General features: G+C 40.8%; 2 protein-coding genes and 1 long non-coding RNA gene across 5 annotated transcripts in view; 2 read left to right on the top strand and 1 right to left on the bottom strand.

The window, feature by feature from the left end:
- The first annotated feature begins 1,458 nt into the window (after nucleotides 1-1,458).
- Nucleotides 1,459-3,807, top strand: LOC123881253 (sesquipedalian-1). The gene is made up of 4 exons (XM_045929969.1): nucleotides 1,459-1,958; nucleotides 2,267-2,452; nucleotides 2,839-2,982; nucleotides 3,494-3,807. Exons 1-4 carry the CDS (start codon nucleotides 1,754-1,756, stop codon nucleotides 3,652-3,654), a joined length of 696 nt encoding a protein of 231 aa, XP_045785925.1. The 5' UTR covers nucleotides 1,459-1,753; the 3' UTR covers nucleotides 3,655-3,807.
- Nucleotides 3,808-4,171: 364 nt separating this feature from the next.
- LOC123881235 (protein outspread) overlaps nucleotides 4,172-19,125 on the bottom strand; it is a 389,980-nt gene continuing 375,026 nt past the window's right edge. For 2 of the 3 annotated variants that reach the window (XM_045929934.1, XM_045929935.1), the window contains exons 8-17: nucleotides 18,880-19,037; nucleotides 18,264-18,611; nucleotides 14,644-18,189; nucleotides 14,388-14,557; nucleotides 13,863-14,030; nucleotides 13,060-13,212; nucleotides 12,390-12,486; nucleotides 10,589-10,658; nucleotides 9,261-9,344; nucleotides 4,172-8,395 (exon numbers count right to left, since the gene is read on the bottom strand). In XM_045929934.1, the coding sequence (XP_045785890.1) occupies nucleotides 8,325-8,395; nucleotides 9,261-9,344; nucleotides 10,589-10,658; nucleotides 12,390-12,486; nucleotides 13,060-13,212; nucleotides 13,863-14,030; nucleotides 14,388-14,557; nucleotides 14,644-18,189; nucleotides 18,264-18,611; nucleotides 18,880-19,037 (4,865 nt within the window). In that variant the 3' untranslated portion in view covers nucleotides 4,172-8,324. The remainder of the gene's footprint in view (nucleotides 8,396-9,260; nucleotides 9,345-10,588; nucleotides 10,659-12,389; nucleotides 12,487-13,059; nucleotides 13,213-13,862; nucleotides 14,031-14,387; nucleotides 14,558-14,643; nucleotides 18,190-18,263; nucleotides 18,612-18,879; nucleotides 19,038-19,125) is intronic. The other variant, XM_045929936.1, reaches the window with a different exon arrangement.
- LOC123881261 lies at nucleotides 8,688-9,047 on the top strand. Its single transcript, XR_006799444.1, has 2 exons — nucleotides 8,688-8,769; nucleotides 9,012-9,047. It is a non-coding gene; the product is annotated as an uncharacterized LOC123881261 (long non-coding RNA).

Raw genomic sequence — 19,125 nt, 5'->3', positions numbered from 1 at the left:
TGTACATAGTCGAGGTAGTCGGGAGTGCCGATACTGACTCGCCCACTTAGCCGATGTATGAGGAGCACATTTTAAAGAAACCACTCGTAATATTTTGTACAGTTGTTAAGCGAGATTCGTAGTTGAATGAATTATTTTTAAGATTTTTGTTTTTGACTTTTTTGTTATTGTGAATTTGTCAATTTTTTTAGGGAATTGGGATCGTACTGTATATAGACCTCACCATTTTGTCATATATTAGTTTGTAAGAGGACAAATCTGATGATTGAGATGGAAATCAAATTTTCTAAACGGAGCAATCATTAGAAATTCGTAAACAAAAGTTAGTGTAATACTTGATATTAATATAACTTTATAAATAACTGTGAAAATAGGTAATAATAATTATGAATAAAATATTACATATTTACAAAATGATTTTATTTATCTCCTCTTCAAGTTAATAATAATTATAATTAAAATAAGGACTGAACTTAGCCAAGAGTGAGTGCTATCTCGATATCACGTAGACGTGCTTGACAACTTCCAACTCTCTGAGCCTGCCGGGTACTGGACTCGTGAGCCAAGGGATCAACAAATTACGATTCAATACAAAGTATGATATAACCACAAATTCACGGCTTTCGGATTACTCCTGTACTTGTGCTATAATATACTACAAAATATACCTTTTATGATTCTAGGTCAACGGGAAGTATCCTATAGGTTTTCTTGACAGACAGACAACAAAGTGATCCTATAAGGATTCCGTTTATCCTTTTGGGGTACGGAACCCTAATAGGATCACTTTGTTGTCTGTCTGTCTGTCTGTCAAGAAAACCTATAGGGTACTTCCCGTTGTCCTAGAATCATGAAATTTGGTAGGTAGGTAGGTCTTATAGCTCAGATACAGGAATAAATCTGAAAACCGCTTTGTGGTTACATCATTAAAAGAAAATTCAAATTGTTTCAATTTTCAAAGTAAGCTTTATTTGCACATTCTAAAACAGATTTTTATTTATTTTTATGTAGTTATAATAGTTTTTGATTTATCGTGCAAAATGTTGGAAAAAATACCCGAGTACAGAAACCTCAGTGCGCGAGTCTGACTCGCACTTGGCCGGGTCTTTTTTCTCTCTCGTCTGGCTTTACAAAGATTAGTCAATGTCAAGTTTGTAGTTATTTACAAATTAGGGAAGCTATAGAAGTATGGACTTCGTATGTGCCGGCGCTCGCCTACACACGCGCGACACCCGTTAGAGCGGTCCCCAGTCAGTTCCACCACCAAAACATCAGTAAAACACAAAACCCGGCCACTTTTAACAAAAATAAACACTCCAAAAAGGCAGAGCACGCGCGCCAGCAAACGCCAACACAGACGAAGTCCAAGACTATAGTGTCAAAGTAAGTGATTAACAATTTGACAGTAGTTTATTAATTATCTGTGACCTAGAGTGGCTGACAGCTGACAGCAGCTGACAGTGACTGAGTGGATTTGGTGGATTTTGGAATTTGGAATATTTTGGATTTGTATTTTGTTTGGATTGTATTGTAACTTGGAAGTGGATTGCGGAATATTTTTGTTATTTTTTTAAGATAAATACGGTCTATTGGGTCCAACTATAATGCAGAATAGAAATTAGATCCTAAAAAATATTCACAAGTCCTATACAATCGACACTGTGAATTAGGCCGGAACGGACACGCAAGAACATCCTTATTTATTACAATATAAAATTAATGATTGTTATGCACTGAGATTGTGAAGCAAACAATGAAGATAAATGAGAAGAACCTGTGTGCGTTCGCGTCATCAGCCACCCCCGTAGACCGCGAGGGGTGGTTGGACATGAGGGGGGAAGTGGGTAAAAGTTACCAGAGGAGATGGTTCACTTTGAAGGGAAACCTGCTATTCTATTTTGATAAGAATGGGGACAAGGAACCAGTTGGTGTTATCATACTGGAGGGATGTACTATTGGTGAGATATAATTTTTTTCTCAGTGCCTAAGTTGAAGTTAGTTATAAGCCATTAGCAGTTTTTCTAACAGAGACTGTATTTTTCGTTTTAAGTGATTAATTCAGTACAACTTAGTACCTCTAAATCAAAACTGAGGTTCCTTGTATAAAATGGATTTCTGTCACCTGCTTCTATCTAACATGTCAGTTTTCCCACAATGTTTTCTTTCACTGTTACATCAAGTGATATGTATTTGCTTAAAATGCACCTGACTCCTGAGTTAAGTTAACCTACATAAAATAATTATTTTCGATTTTATAATGTTTCAGAGCTAACAGAAGAAGAGTCATACAGTTTCAAGATAGTGTTCCACTGTGAGGGCGGGCGCACATACTTCCTGTGCACCAACTCGCAGGCGTCTATGGAAGCATGGATGAAGGCATTAGCCTGCGCCAGCTATGACTACATGAAGCTTATGGTGGCTGAGCTGCAGAGGCAGCTGGAGGAGGCTGAAGGTATATAATAACCAGACAAGTGGCTAATTCTGTTGTACCCATTCTCTAAATGAAAATGGCAGGTCTAAATGAATTGCTGTCCTTTTCATAAAGCTCCCTTACACAAAGATATCACTATTAGCCACAATAATATAAAAATATAACATTTTCAAGTTGTTGGCTGGTTATTTTTAAGATCTTATTTTATAATGCTGTGAAATTATGGAATAATGAAGTATTCTGCATGATAAACTATCAGATTATATATTTATTGGATGAATTATTGGAATTAAATTCATGAGAAATTTGGTACTATATTTTCAAAATAAAAGTGAGATGAAAAAGTAGGTGAATATATCTTTTAACCAATTAAAAATTCATGGATTTTGTGTCTGTCTGTGTTTCAGCGGAAGAGGCAGCGGAGGCGGCGGGTATTGTGGCCGCAACGGGCTCGGACGACGAGCCGCGCGTGCCCCCGCGCGGACAGCGGCACAACCCCTTCAATAAGCAGCCCGAGGGCGACGGCAAAGCTGTGCCGGGGAGTCGACACCGTAAGGCTTCCTGTACATAATAATATGAAGGCAGAGCCTCACCAGCGTCGGACCGTATCCGTCGTAACAGCCATACGGTTCGCGTCGCGCCGGTGCGGTTTCACAAATTAACCTTTAAAGGTTTTCTTGACGGAAACGACAGACGGACTGACAGACAAACAACAAAGTGATCCTATAAAAATTCCATTTTACCTTTTCTGGTAAGGAACCCTAAAATCAAAAGTATGCATCTACTATTGGAGAAGCCATTTTGGTAGCGCTAACATTGCCTATCCTCGGCCTTTCGCATCCGATCAATACCAGCTATTTCTGGATGTCATCGCTCCATCTAGCTTGGGTGTCCAAGCCGTAGACGAGGCTTTGTACGCTATTAACTGCAGTAATACTTTTATCATCCAAGGGTGGTAAAACTATAGTTTTAACAGCCGTCACTTTGAGCAAATGTAAAATATTTTCTAGAAATTATATGTGTCGAATCCTTGTCTTTATATTATTGTTTATTGTTTTCTAGATAAAGAAACCGTAAAAGCAGCTGAGGTGCCACGCAAGAAGGTTCCGTTCAGAGAAATTCACAAAACCTTCGGACGCAAGATCCTCGCCGACCGCAGCGAGTGGCGCGCACGACTCAAGCTGAGGGAGGAGACACGTGAGAAACCTCTCATACAACTGTGAAGTTCTCTTTGCATCGCATTTCTCATTTCTGAGGGTTGTGATCCCTATTTATTAATCAAAAAATTGTAGTTCTCGGGAAAGCGGTGGGCTCCAGTATCTAAGATCTATGGAGCATACTTTGAATTTGCTATAGTCTTTGCTTAGAGTTAAAAAGAGACAGATTTATGGGAGCTATAAATCTGTCCCTTTTTAACAGTGTCTTAAGTCTAATTATATCTTTATATAAATCTGTCCCTTTTTAACAGTGTCTTAAGTCTAATTATATATAGTATCTTATTGTACCAACTTTCTCGCAAATAAATTATCTTATCTTATCTAAGCAAAGTCAAAGTCAAGATCTCAACCTAAGAGTGCAATTTCAAGTCTTGGCCAGTAGCCTGAGGTATTTATAGAGTATTCCTAAACTTGTATATATGTACTTAGATTATAGAGTAAAAAACATTGTATAATAAATGAAAGTGATTGTATAGCCTAGTACTTATTATGTAAAACTTGTGTAAAAATAAAACGAATTGGATTTGTATTAAGTAGTTTATTTAAAAATCTTTGTTATATAAACCAACACTTTACAACGTCAACTACTACAGTAGAGGGGAGATACAATAACATGATAAGTAGATTATAATATAAAAAGGTATTTGTGTAATGGTAATAAGAATAAAAATGATCAAACTTCTGCAAAATGCAACTCTGCTTGCAATTTTGATTTTAGACACAAATAAAATTAAATGATAGTGCCTTATTGCCTCCATGAAATGCACTTATTATCATAATTTTATGATTCGCTGTTAATTCATTTTTCAGCCACTAGCACACCATACTTCAATTGAATTTTAACTTTTTCAAGAAACTTTTTTAATATTTGATATTCAATTTCCATTACACGAATAACAGTCTTCCGCGAACGTCCAGTAGTTAAGTATAATATGCGTACAATTTTGATACACTAGACTTTTGAGCGACGTCTCCCTGCATGACCACAACCTAGAAATATTTAGGTAATGCACGTTCACATGGATTAACTTTTTTTTTCGATTCAAAGTCAACAAAACCTTACAGTGTTAGTGGTGGCCATGCCAGGTTTAATACCACCTAGTACAACTTTGTATTATCCCAAAAATCATTGCCTACGTCACGTTAATAAAAATAGCGGACAAACGAGCAGGCGGGTCACCTGATGTTAAGTGGTTACCGCCTCCCATGAACATTTGCAGTACCAGAGGAACCGCCGATGTGATGCCGGCATTTTCAGGACTTTGTTTTTGTATGTATTTTCATCAATATCTTCGCGGCGGTGCGTATGGGAGGAACTTGATATCGAATCCTTTCATACTGTCAAATCTCGTACTAGGGATATTATTGCATTAATGCTGATCACACATTACAGTCGCGGAAATTTTTTCTTTCAGATTTGGCAATTCGAATTTACTAAATAAGTGTGGATGACCTCTGTGTGAATTTCCAGTTTGGAAAATGCATTTCTTTCGGCGCTAACTGTACTGTGCGATCGTCTTAAGGCTTATTGATACTGATTCGGGTGCCATAGATAGATTGAGCATATCGTTTTCTCACCAATGTAACAAGAAGAATAATTACAGATAAACCTATCTTAGTTTAGAACTGTCAATCGTCAATCCTTGTAGATAACGTAGTTGCCAGTCATGAGCGTGGTTTTTTTAAATTCAGAGCAAGGGAGCACTAAAATTTTAAATTGTTAATATCGTTTGTTTTCTATCCTTGTTTGACAATATTGAAAAGAAAAAGACGCAGTTACTCTAAAAGTTTACAGACAGTCATTAGAATCAATATGCCATGTCGCTCGCCAGTCGTATCGTGGGGTGTTAATAGCACAAGGTGAAATGGTGAGTGGAAGACAACACAAATGCCCAGTACGGAAAATATGGTAACAAACACACGCAGTGATAAGTGACTCGCCACACTCGGATGCCGACTGATATTGACAGTGTTTTTAGCCGTCCATAGTTCTCGTGTATATGGTGTTCGATATCTCGTTTGCCAATGAAAATTACCTTGAAAACGTTGGTAATTTCTTTTTTCGTTGATAATTTCCTTACAAAATGAAAACGAAGAAAATACAAAAAAGTTCGTTAACTTTATAATCATGCTGTGTTACTTAAAAATTAAAATATTATTTCTCATCCGAACAGCTTCTAACCTAAAAATAGGTAGCCGAGTTTGGTAAGCCACTACTATGAAACACAAGGTGATGCCAAAACTAAACTCTCTAACATAACGTGTTAAATGTTAAAAAACAAAATATAATAATTATATGCCTCTCAAAGTACATGCCTATTACAAAATAATTCAAGATATCAAATATTTCGTAATAGTTTATTTGAATACATGTCTTCAAAATCTTTTAACTCAAATACATAATATCTCCCATATCCGAATACATAAATGTAAGTATATAAATCTATGTTTATAAATCTACAAAAATAATAAACAAGGGGGTACTTATTAAAAACTAAAGGGAGACACAGCTATGCACTTATACTTTCTATATCTATTCTTTTAACTTATAAACATTACAACGCATTTATTTTAAGTTCTTGGGTCTTAAAAACCTCTTTAAATATCCTTCTAAGGCAAGGTGTTCAATATATTATCTACCTTCTTTTTTGGATAACTGTTTAGCGTTTATTTTTAGGTATCAAAGTAACAGCAAGCTTTTCCATCTATGGGCCTAAAAGTATAATAATCAACATTTAAATCCAACAAGTTTAAAATAAACTAGTTATAAGGCCTATCCAACATCAATAAGAATCCACTCGAAATGTACACAGCCATGTCTCCCAAATAAATCACGCGGGAAACGCGAAATGTCAAAAAAACTCATAAATAAGAAATATTTGGTAACAAACTCCTTATAAGATAAAATGGACAGCGAACAACTATAGAGCGGGCCCTGAGTATTTACACAATGCTACAATTTTACATAATTGATACATCACTAACCCAAATCTACGGCTAAATTGGGGCGGACACACAAGCGACTTGGATCTTCATCGAGTTTTCTTTACATGTGTACTAGTATTTACGCGTACATTGCTATACCTGTGAGACTTCTAAGTCTTATAAGTATTATTGTAACTACCTATAATTACAATAATAATTTAAATGTTGTGTGAAAATCTGTAGCGGCGACAAAAGTCGCTTGTGTGTGTGTGCCCTAAGTTTATGAAAAAGAAAACGGTCTATTGACCTTTTGGGCTATTTTATAAAATTATGCTACCATACACAAATCTATTACGATTCACAGGTTATTTTTTTAAAGTTATAAAAATGAACTAGGTCATTTAAAAATGTAATAGTATTCAGTAGCATAACTTCAAAAATCAATAGGGAGGAGAAGAAGGCTTAGAAAGTAATATACACTCCATTAATAGTTAATTAAAATTAAGTAAAAAAAACAATTCAAACAAAGTTATATACAATTTTATGTGGTGGGTGGGAGGTTAAACGTTCTGGCCACTTCTCGAAGAGCAAGTCTCATTGGTCTTAGTTTAATAACTTAAATATAAATATTAAGACTTAAACACGCTCTCAATATATTAATAACAGTATAACTCGTGCCAAAAAAAAACTATTGAAACGAAGCGGCGCTAGTCATGCCGTCTCACTCACACACTATGCACAGGTATAGAGTAAGTGAGAGGTTTATTATAAGACACGAGTTATATAACTAAAAATCTGCATTCAAAACCTAGATATGTAATATGAGTTTTATATCTAAAAATCGTTATTTTATCGCCATAAAGGATTTATTACTTAATATTTTTATGAAATTGTTATAATTTTATTAATTACCTACGATTTCATTATAAGATTACATAATAATATAAGTATAAATGGGTATAATGACATCAAGCAAAGTGGCCAGGTGCTAGCGTGGGTGGGAGCGTTCTTGTGACTCGTTGCGTACAGGCGCCATCACATCCGATTCGGTATGTCGGATCGTATAATGTGGAAACGCTTTAACACTGCCTTTACACTATACGGTTTAATCGAAACTTTCGAATAATATAAAGTTTAAAGGCATAAACACACTCAGTAGTTTCCATACGCCACTGAAAACTATTAAGTAAACCGTTAAGTGCAAACGCAGTGTAAATGTCAATATATTAAATACGGTTCCACCTATATATTAACTAGTTAGGCTCGCCGCACTTTCAATGCGTTTCCATATGAAATTAAGCTTTGCAAATATTTACGAAAACTCACAAAACTAATGTCTTAGTTCGCAAACTAAGTACCTAATAGTCATGCGTACACAGCAGGGTTGGCATTGAGTTGAACATTTTGTTAAGTATATAAAACAAGTGTTTTAAATTTTCAATCGTTTTAAACATCTTTATAATTCTGTTCTAAATAAAAGTAATTTTTTTTCCAACTCTCCTGGTATACATACGTATTCTATGATGATCTTTAAATCAATTTTAAAACCGTCAAAATTATTTTATCTTTACAGATAAAAACGCAATTAGAATAAGCACTCTGTTCATATGAAAAATATAAAATATCGTATCGTAGGCAGAAGTCGTACGTGCGATAAAGTTCTCCTATATGCGACAAGCTTTAGTGTTTCTTCGTATGATGGGGAGGTGGAACTCGACGTGGAGTAAATATGTTCGTCCGTGTGTTGGCTGCTATGTCTCGAACCGTTTCTTGCGTTCTGCGACCACACCCGCGAGGGGTCCAGTGCGACTTGATTTTAGTTCTGTGGACAAAGTTTTAGTATTATTAAAATGAAAGCGAATTCAAACAAAGCTAATGAGCAAGAAAAATAGAATATTTTCAATCATACATATATTAATAGTACCATTTACATAGTACGCTAGATAATAATGGCGTGCCATACAAAAAGATTCCGACGAATTGAGAACATCCTCCTTTATGAAGTCGGTTAAAAATGAGAGTTATCTTGACGCCTCAATAGCTCAACGGTCATAGGAGCGGCCTGAAATCCGAAAGGTCGGCGGTTTGAAATCCCACCCGTTGCATTATTGTCGTATTAATTAATTAACGATTTTTATCTGCACCGGAACCATGAGGCCTACACTATTTTTGCTAAGCTGGTATCATTATTTTTAAGTTTTTTTCTCTCTCTCGTCTGGCTTTACAAAGATTTCAATGTCAAGTTTGTAGTTATTTCTAACAAGTTAGTTAAACTATACAAGTATGGACCCCGTCTGTGCCGGCGCTCGCCGACATACGCACGGCACCCCTTTAGAGCGCTTTCCAGTCAGTTTTAACAAAAAAAAAAAAAAAACACTCCAAAAAGGCAGAGCACGCCCGCCAGCTAACACCGATACAGACGAAGACCTATTTTTAAGTTTGACATTTCTAGCTGTCATTTTGGTCTCTGGGATTAAAAAATCGACTATACAGTCCGACAAGGCTCTATTGGCGCGTGGCCGAAATCGGAACTAAAGCCGCCTTCTTGAGAAGTGCACTTGTTGATAGTTCGCTGTGTCGGCATAAAGCTACAACAGCGCCTTCGCTCAAGTGCCAAAAGAGCCCTGTCGGACTGTAGATACTAATGCGTGGCGTAACGTAATGTTTTCAATGTAAGCGTAGTGCACCTGTACGGGGGACATCTGCAAGCTGCGCGTGGTCTCCGGGCTCGCGAACGGCGACGGCGGCGCGCGCGAGCGCGGGGACTTCCCCTAAACATGCAAAATCTATTATGAGAAGAGTAGGTACAAACAAATCAAAATCAACGACTACTTTTATCTATGTTAGCACATGTGAAATAGTAAATTACAAAATATTAATTTTATTTAACACCTTCAGAGTGGAGTGGAGTATCTTTTTGATAACAACTCAAAGCAAAGCTTCGCGCTCAAATGTTCTAAAATCCTTCGTATTTTGATTTCATTACACCGTTTTAAACTGAATTTCAAAGTATTAAAGCTTCAAATGTTTAAGTTGTTATCAACAAGACTTAACTCCGTGTTTGCGTTGGCCTTCCCTTTGAAGTACATCAATTTTGTGTCATTCGACATGGTAGTGAGCAGATAGATGGTACCCATTTTTTATTTTTTTATTTAATTAATTATTGTGCATAGGATTTTTTTTTTCAATATGGTAACCAAGCAATAATTTTATAAAATGTTATGTTGAATTAAAAATTAAAATAGGCAATAGAATGTTCATCTGTTGAACTTCTGTTGAATCGAATCCATAAATTAAATTTATCAACATGCATGCAAACCTAATTTATCAAGATGGAAAACAAATACACACACAAAAATCACTCGGTAATTAAAAAGATTTATAATCGTAAATCATGCCCTAAACATGAACCTACTAAGCTTACTTAAATTCACATCATATTTTGGGCTAAGTTTTCTAATCAAAAACATAAGAATAAGGAAGGAAGGAAAATGTAATAATTTCCTGGTAAATATCCTTAGTGACTTGTTTAATTCGTCAGAAATACTTATCTAAGTACTTATAAGTTGTAAACAAGATGAGTTGAGGTTTTTGGATTGATGTAGGTACCTATAACCATGTTTCCTGACATTTCCTATCCCAATTTCCACATCACCTATTCTCTAAGTTTACGACATATTTTATTCAAACTGAAAGTTGAAGAGAATGTGAATGTACAAAAGTACTTAGTTTTTGAGTTATTGCCAAAAAACGTGTGATGTTTCAGTAACGGATTTTATTAATAAATAAAGGTATGTAGGAACAAGGTTTTTAGTTTGGTTCTACGAAGAAAACTTTTTTAGAAAAATCTTTTTGGCGATAACTCAAAAACTACTTTTTGCAGTTGACCGCATTTTAGTTTTTAGACATAGTACGGCAACATTTGTATGTGGGATTTTTTGAATCTTGATGTATGAGGCCTGCAACCATCACTATGTCTATCTTGTAGTGTGTATATGTATAGTGGGGTGGTTACCTGTGTCGGAGCCCTGCCAGGCGGCGGCCAGGCGTCGCAGGTGCGTCCACAGCGGCGCCTCCGCCCCATGCTGTTAGTGCCCGCCACATGTACCAATGCGTCACTCATCGCAACACTAACACCCGTATTCAGAGACCTTACTTCTAGTTAGCGCAAAATTGACTCGGAATTCGTTAGGCCAGCCGTATATTTTCTATCTACATACTACATAATTTTTCTACATAGGTACCTGACTTTTTTCTTTAAATAGGTGTTTTTCAAACATTTTACATAAGTACTGTACAAGATCTACCTAGATAAGTACCTATCCTGGCTTTACACGGGCAGCCAAAGATTTTCAGTTGCAGTTTTTAATATTTAAATATGTTTCGTTATTATCTTTGCTTTGAAGATAGAACGATACGGCTGGCTTAAAATCATAAATTCTCATTTAAAGTTAAAAATAAAGTTCTTGCAAAGAACTAAGGATTCTCTGAATAAGGGACTTACACTACGAGCACTTGATGATCGCGCGAATTGATAAAACAGTTAAACATCAATACAGATGTAATGATCCGAATTTTGTTATTATTTTTCCATTTCAAATACAAATCATTTGCTCAAGAAAAGTTGTTAAACTTGATAAAAGCATATTTTTAAATTTTAAGCGAAATATATCACAAAAAGATTTATTTGATCCAAAAAAATATCATACAAATAAATATTTGGCATTATTTTTCAGTTTTCAAGCAAAAATTATTAATTTTTCAGCCAATTTATAAATTAAAAGCGTAGCGCGTCTCAATTTGTGCGATCAAGTATGTATCCTAACATAGCAAAAGAAAATTGAAAATAAGTATTTACAAAAAAAAGATGTGCTTCAATATCATTAAAAAAAAAATACTTAAGAAAATTAATTTTTCATGTAAAAAAATTGTGGTCAAAAGATTTTTGTGCGCATACTAGAAAAAAGTACTTTGCGAAGAGAATCTTAGAATCCCGAATGATAAAACGTTTCTTAAAATTTAAAGGAGCCTTAGTTAAATAAAATGTCAAAAATCGTCATATGAATTATGGATATGGATATCCTCAAATCTTAGGAAGCGTTTTCGTATTCGAGGTCTTATAATATGTACATTATGATGAAGTAATTAACGTAATAATGATGTTACGTGCGCATGACGTCATGCAAGCGTGGTGCGAATACTTAGCGCATAGATAAGCACTAGATATTAAGCCTAGGCTGTATAAAGCTGAACACCCACTACAGAGAATCATACCATGATCGTAAGCGTACCACAGACCAAATAAAGCTAGGTACTTATTTTAACCGTAATTAAAATTTTAAAAAAAAGTATGCTATGCTGAAAATTTAAAAACGAATTACTGATCCGCATACTGTCTAACTGACTGCATTAATTTTATAGCAATTTTGCAAAATTTAGTAGCTCGGCAGCATTATAATAAATAACGTCATATAGGTAACTATTTGTAAATACTTAAAAAAACTCGGAAAGGGAACAGACCCAATCCGACCACTAAACTTAGCCAACCCAACCTAGTTCAGGTTGGGTAATTCTACCTATCTCCTACTTATAACTAGCAATCTGCCAAGACTTTGCGCGGGTTTCATAGTTCATTTTTATTATTGGTTACACATACAGATAGACAAAGTAGGCGGAGGGATTTCATTTTATATGTGCTGCTAGTATTAGTGAGCTCTCTTTAGGTACTTTATATAATACATTTACGGTCATGGTACGACATATGTAGTGGGCGGAGACCCTAAGCGACTATGGAAGAAACTATTTATTTTACGTACCGGTGGGGAGTCGTCGATGAACTGCGCGAGCGAGGAAGCTTCGGAATTCTTCATTTCGTTGGCCTCGGACATTATGTGCGCTCGGAGTTGTTTATTTCTGTAATGACAATTTTTAATTCATGCAGTTATTCTTTTGTTGAATTTGGTAAAATCTAACTTCACTATATTCGAATTCGACCAAGAGCAATGACGTTTTTACAAAATCATGCCTGGGGCATACTTACTGAATAATAGTGTGTCTATGCTCACAAGGAAAAAAATAAAAGTACCTATAGTGATGATATAGATGAAAATAATGAGTGTTGATGCAGTCATCAAATCAAATCAAAAATCATTTATTTGTACCTACTATTACAGTACAGAGAAGGTATGTGTATCAACACATTATCCAAATAAGTATTGACAGAACATGGACGATATAAATGGAATAATCGGTTAAGTGCGAGCCGGACTCGCCCACTGTGGGTTCCGTACCATCGTTTAAGATTATGTACCGTACCTACTTTTAAATTTACATGGTGACCATTTTAAATTTTCATTATTTGTAGCGGGCGGCTTAGTAATAGGGTCCCGTTGGCACCTTTTAGGTACGAAACCCTAAATATGTTCCAAGAGTGAGCGAGAAAGCCAATCCATTGCTTGACAAGAGTGAGTGAGAAGATAATCTTACCTCGCGTCTAGCTGCATGATGTGGTTGTGCGCATGCGCGAGCTGCGCGCTGGCGGCCGCGAGCCGCTCCTCTAGCGCCGCAGATTCCACGCACTTCACTGAATACTTCTCCGATAGCGACAGGATCTCGCGCTTGATCTCTTCCATCTCTTGTCTGGAAGTACAGAAAAGGCTTTGAATTACCGACATAACACATAACTGAGTAAGTTCCTGCGGTAGTGGAGTGGTGCGGGAGGGGTGTGATGAAGTGACATTAGAGCTCAATGATTCGTCAACTTGTGACGACGTCACCCCCCCGCACCTCTCCACTACCGCAGGAGTGCGCTATGCAGTTATGCGCTATACCTATAGTAAATGTATAGAACGATTATCTCAACAAAAATCATCAAACTAAGCTTCCAAAGTACATAGGCAATAGAAAAAATTGGGTGCAATGTTAAATCCGGTTCGAAGGACCAAAAAGATTTGTGCTTACGAAGTGTAGGTAGGTACACACATTTAAAAATTACGCTCAGTTAATATTATTGATTATTCTGCAAACCTATCTTTCAAATGACAAACTTTTACACAGGGAGTTGAAAATGAGGCTACGTTTGCGAAGTCTGACTCGACGGACCAAAAGATAAACCTCAGATCACCGTTAAAACTTGCTCAAATATTAATATACAAAATCCAAAGGATTTCACAATGATGTGACGTTTGCAAAATCGGGCTTAAAAGACAAAAAGAGTGTATGGCTTACGAAGATTGTAAAAGAGTAAAAATTTTAGTCAAGAAGTCATCTATTAAATGAGTCACACTCACTGGTGCCTCGAGCTAAGTTGCCCTATCTCGGGTGCGCCTCGCGTCAGGAACTCGGATTTAAACTTGTCGACTTCCCTCCGGACTTCGTTCTCGTGAGCCTTCCGCATCGCGTCCAGGGCGGCGAGCGTCGCGCGCGTCTCCTCTGCTAGCGCTTGCTCCTTTTCCAACCTGAAAAATAAAAATGAAAATCATATTACAAATTGTAATCTAACAAGCAAATCTGCATTTGTTTTTGGCTACTGTGTGGTTTTCTGTCGATCCAAACTTGATGTAATAGGACTTAGGACGGACTAGGATGCCTTAGTGAGAATCGTTAAGGCATCCTAGCCCCTCCTACTTTTCTTTGTAAGGCACGTGGAAGCTCGAGTTGAAGGTAGAATTTGAATATTAAAAATGTCTCCGGCAAGAAGTATATCATAAGTCTGTAGGTTTATAAAAGATCCAAATATTCAAAGATGTACTGTATCGATCCCCGGGTCTGGCTTCAGCCCGGAAGAAGATTTTTACTATAATTTTTTATTTTACCTGAGCTGGTCTCGCTCGGCACGGTGCTTGTCCTCCATCTCGCGCACGATGCGGCGGTGCGAGCTCTCCATCGCCAACAAGCCCTTCTCGCACAGCGCGCGCAGCTGCTCGATCTCCTGCTGGTAGCGCGCGCGCAGGCTGTCGCCGTGCGTGTCCGCCGACACCGCACTCTGCGGAAGTACACAACGATTAGCTTACAGCTACTGATGATAACGGACGGTGAAAACATGTCAGGATCAAGGAGTTATGAACTCACCTGATAAGCGGCTCGGAGACTGTCCAGCTGCGCCGAGTATTCAGAGTCGAGTGCGGCGAGGCGTCGCTGTAGCGTGCGCGCACGCTCGCGCAGCGCCACGCGCTCACGCTCGTGCTGAGCCTGCAGCTGCGCGCGCGCGCGCCTTGCCGCCGCCAGCGCCGCCGCCTGTTGCGTCAGCGCGCACTCTGAGCGCGCGCGCTCCGCCGTCAGCCGCTCCAGCGCATCCTGCAGGCGCGCGCACTGCGGGCACGCCAGCGCCTCCACGCGCCGCCGCAGCGCCTCCAGCCGTGCCGCCAGTTCGCCGCCCGGCGCCTCGTCCTCCGGCGCCTCGTCGTCGGGCGCGAGGCGCCGGCGCGCCGCCGCCACCGCCGCCTCCACGCGCGCCAAGCTGTCGCCGATCTTCATCGAGTCGTCACTGTTGCCGGAACAGTCACCGGAGAAGAGCGCGCGGCACTCGCTCGAGAAGTGCTGGAACAGGAACACGAACTCCGCTTCGCTGGCGGGGTCCGTCTCCAGCGACGCCAGCGCGTCGGCGCGCCCGCGCGCGTCGTCCGAGGCGCGCCACGTGCCCTCCAGCACGGCCACGCGCGCGTCCACCAGCGCCTTGCGCGCCAGCACGTCGCCCAGCTGCGCCAGCAGCGCGCGGCTGTCGAGCGCAGCGCCACCCCCTGCACCCGCTGCGCTTCCTGCGCCAGCCGCGCGGCACTGCGCCGCGATGTCGCGCACGGCGGCGTCCATCTCGCAGCGCAGGTGGTCGTGCGCCGCCTGCCACCATAGGTCGAGGTCGGCGCGATGCTGTGCGCTGAGCGCCAAGCGGCTGCGGCGCGCGTCAGCCAGGCTGTCCTCGCACAGCTGCGCGGCGCGGGCCAGCGCGCGCGCCACCTCGGCCTGCACCAGCTCGGCTCCCAGCGCGTCACGCGCCGCCGCCCACGCGCCGCGCACGCGCGCCGCCTCCACGCCGCCACGCTCCGCGTCGCTGTCAGCCGCGTAGCTCGTCTCGCCGGCCAGCGCAGCGCACAGCTCTCCGAGCTTCTCGCGCTTGTAGCGCTCGACGGCCTCGCCGACCTCGCGCTGCGACGCCTTGAGCGCCTCGAGGTCGGCACTCTGGATGATGACCTCGGCGCGCCGCGCGCCCCCCTCGCGGCCCCTCGACGCGTCGATCTTGCGCGACAGGATCCGCGCGAGGTAGTCGAGCGAGCTCTTGGTGATGGACGTCGTCTTGCCGTCGCCGCTGATCTTAGACTTGAGGTTATCGATTAATTGACTAGTTTCGATGATTTCAGACTTGACTAATCTCGCGAAGAACCTGCTCCCGTCGGAGGAATCGAGCGCCTCCTGGATGCGGCCCACGAGCACGGCCTCGTAGGCCAACTTCTCGGCCAAGATCTCGAGGCTCTTTCGCTGCGTAAGCTCGCCAGCCTCGTACAGCGCCGCCTTCCTGCGCGAGATCTCTAGCAGCTTGGTGCGCAGCTGCTCCTCGAGCTGCACCACGACCTGCGCGACGCCGTCGTTGACGTCGTCGGTGCCGTCGCCGCTGGTGTTGCGCTCGGAGGGATCAATCACGCACTTGTCGAAACATTCTTGCAATCTTTTACTCACGTCCATTAAACATTTCTCCATTGCCTTGATGCTGTACTTCTTCTCCACGCTCGGGGACGGGGACCGTCTCGATTTGGCCGCTCGCATTGCGCTCATCTGACACAAACATTCGTTAACTTTATTTCTCGAGTGGATCACCACGTTCTCGAGGCTCTGAAGTCTGTCCAGGAGATGCCTCTGCGATTGTGTGCCCACCGTGGAACTCTCTGGACTATCGTTATTCGTTGGGCTCTCGCTAGACCTCGTCGCTGAACTCAATGACTCGCAGGATATAGTTAAATCCCGACGGGTTTCTAAAGCGGAAGCTACTTTGGTTTCGAGCGAACTCAATCGGACTAGCATTTTCATAGGCTCCGAGCTCGTGGCGCTGTCTAGAGATTTTCTCCTCAGCCTCGCGGCCAATCTCTTCATTCTTTTATCGTCTGGGGAACTGTCAGTTTTGGACACTTTTTCTTTGGCAGGCGAAGAACTTTTAGAAGGAGAATTAATGATTGGCACTGACCCTCCCGTTTCTAAAAGAGTAATTTTATTTTCCAGTTCTGTTAATTTCTCTTCGACTTCTTTACCCAACGTAAATGACTCCCTTCCTTTTAAGGATAAACTGCGCCGCTTTTCTCTGGATTCCGTTTTTTGAATTTTATGCTTTAACGTTCGTACTTGTTTGTCCGACGCAGTTAGTTTCTGAGTTAAATCTAAAATGCGAGCTGCCATGAGGTCTATTTCGGAGCTACTGCATTGCTCCCTTAGTTTCATTTCGTTTCTTAGTTTAGTGTTGGTGACCTCGAGCTCGTCGTACATGTTGTGCGAGTCTCGAAGTTCTCTCTTCATAGCCTTAATTTCATGAATAGCCTTTAAAAATCTGCTTCTTAATTCTACGTACTCTTCAATCAGTCTATTTTTCTCTAAAGACTCTATATTTAAGTCTTGGTTTATATTACTGAGATCACTGAGTGATCCGATGCTTTTTCGTTTTTCCCTGGTCGGTGATTCGGCCACGACTTTGCTTTCGAGTTCTCTTATTCTTGAGTATAAGCTGTCGTTTTCTCTTACACTCCTCAACAGTTTTTCATTTAGTTCACTCAACTCCTTTTGCAGTTGCTTAATCGCTTCCTGTGCTGTGGTCAGCTGCCGTGTCAGCAGTTCACAGTGTTCGGTCGATTCTTTTAAAAATTTTTGCGTCTCTGTCAATTTAGATTCCCACATGTTTTTATCTTGATTATAAAGTTGCTTTATTGCATCCAAGTTTTCAGCTTCTTTCGTCCTAATCGACAGTTCCTCTTCTTTTTTCTGCAAAGCTATCACCAATTCTTCCATTTTCTTTTCTCTTGTCGCGGCTTCAGATTTTAATTTACGTAGCCTCGCAAGTTCGGATTCGGCTGCATTGACATCGTTCAATGCAAGTTTAAGCTGCTTTCGCAGGTCTTCGATTTCGATCGTTTGTTTGTCTATTGTTGAAATATAGCTGCGTTTTCTTGGTTCATTTGGCTTTTCGTTTTCATCGACTTCGTCTAGGGGGAGGTTTTCTTTTTCTTTGGTAGCGTCGATTTCGTCTTTATCGACTTTCAAATCGGGCTTAGACTGCGGTTGAAGGCATGCTCTAGCCCGAACCTTCTCCTTGACTTTGGATATAGGAGTACGATTAAGTATAGGAGACGGTGGAGGCTGGGTAGTCACATCTCCCCAATCTGCACTGTCTCTGCGGCCACCTTCGGACGCAGTTCTATATTCTTCATCGGACGAGAATGGTCCTGATTTACCGGTATTTGGTGTCACAGGAGTGATCGGCGAAGTGGATGATTCCGATACTTGATCAACCGAATCTTCTCGCAAAATGAGAGACAGTGGTGCAGTTTCAGGTAAACCGGCAGTTCTTCGCATAGCTGACACCCAGTTGGCTCGTATACCTGCTGTGACGGCTGACAAGACAATGTGTTTGCCATCCCAAGTCTGCAAAGAGCGAACATACGATTTTAGTACGATAACATCAAAAAATAAAATAATTTAACAAAAATTTTACTTACCACTGTCTCAAAAGCATATCCATTAGCAGAGCCCGGCATTTCAACGACCCTTGAAATTCCACTAAGGTCTATCACCCCATCCATCAGTCCCCGATGTTCCGCATGAGGATCCCTGAAGTACAACAAAGCTGCCCCGCGAAGAACGAACCAGTGTCTCGACCAGCCACTAGGACTTCGCCTCTGAAGCCATCCAGCTCTCGCGTGAAGGAGTCTCTCAGCGGGTAGTTCTACTCTAACACCTTCGGTGTTTTCGGTGGCTTCCACTGCGTCTGTGGGTTCGCTGCCTTCGCTCGCTGAACTGGTTATACCTTCTTCGGGAGGCGGTCCACCGTCCGGAGCACCTCTTGCCTGCAGCAAACATAACTTTACGTCATTTCTAATAGTAGGTAAAATATGACAAATATCAACGATTATTTTTTTACACAGAAAATTTCACATAGAGATTTAGGCATCTCATAAATACGAGATCGAGCACCGCACTTCGATGAGGAAATTTATAATTTCGTCGTGAAGAAACCTGACTACCTCAACCTCTTTCTTTGACACCAAGTGCGAGCATAACTAAGTACTTTAAAAACCAGAATACTTTAGGAAAAATTTGAGTATTCCTACTCACCGGCAGTCGGTCAGGCGGCGGCAGTCTGGTGGGTCGCTCCAGTGTGGGCGGCAAGGCTCTGCGGGACCGTGGCCGCGTGAGAGACGCCGCTATGTCGCGCAGCTGCTCGTCGTACTGCTGGTGTTGCTGCTGTAGCAGTGGTGAGCGGACCACGTTTACTGCAATTTTAGAAAAAAAAACAAGTTAATAAATTGCTCGTTAAGTAATTGCTAGTTAAATAGGTAAATCTGGTAGAGGAGACAGAGG

The sequence above is a fragment of the Maniola jurtina genome, chromosome 3 (genome assembly GCF_905333055.1).
Source record: "Maniola jurtina chromosome 3, ilManJurt1.1, whole genome shotgun sequence".
In the NCBI taxonomy this organism is placed as follows: Eukaryota; Metazoa; Arthropoda; class Insecta; order Lepidoptera; family Nymphalidae; genus Maniola; species Maniola jurtina.
This window is presented reverse-complemented; position numbering and strand designations above follow the sequence as displayed.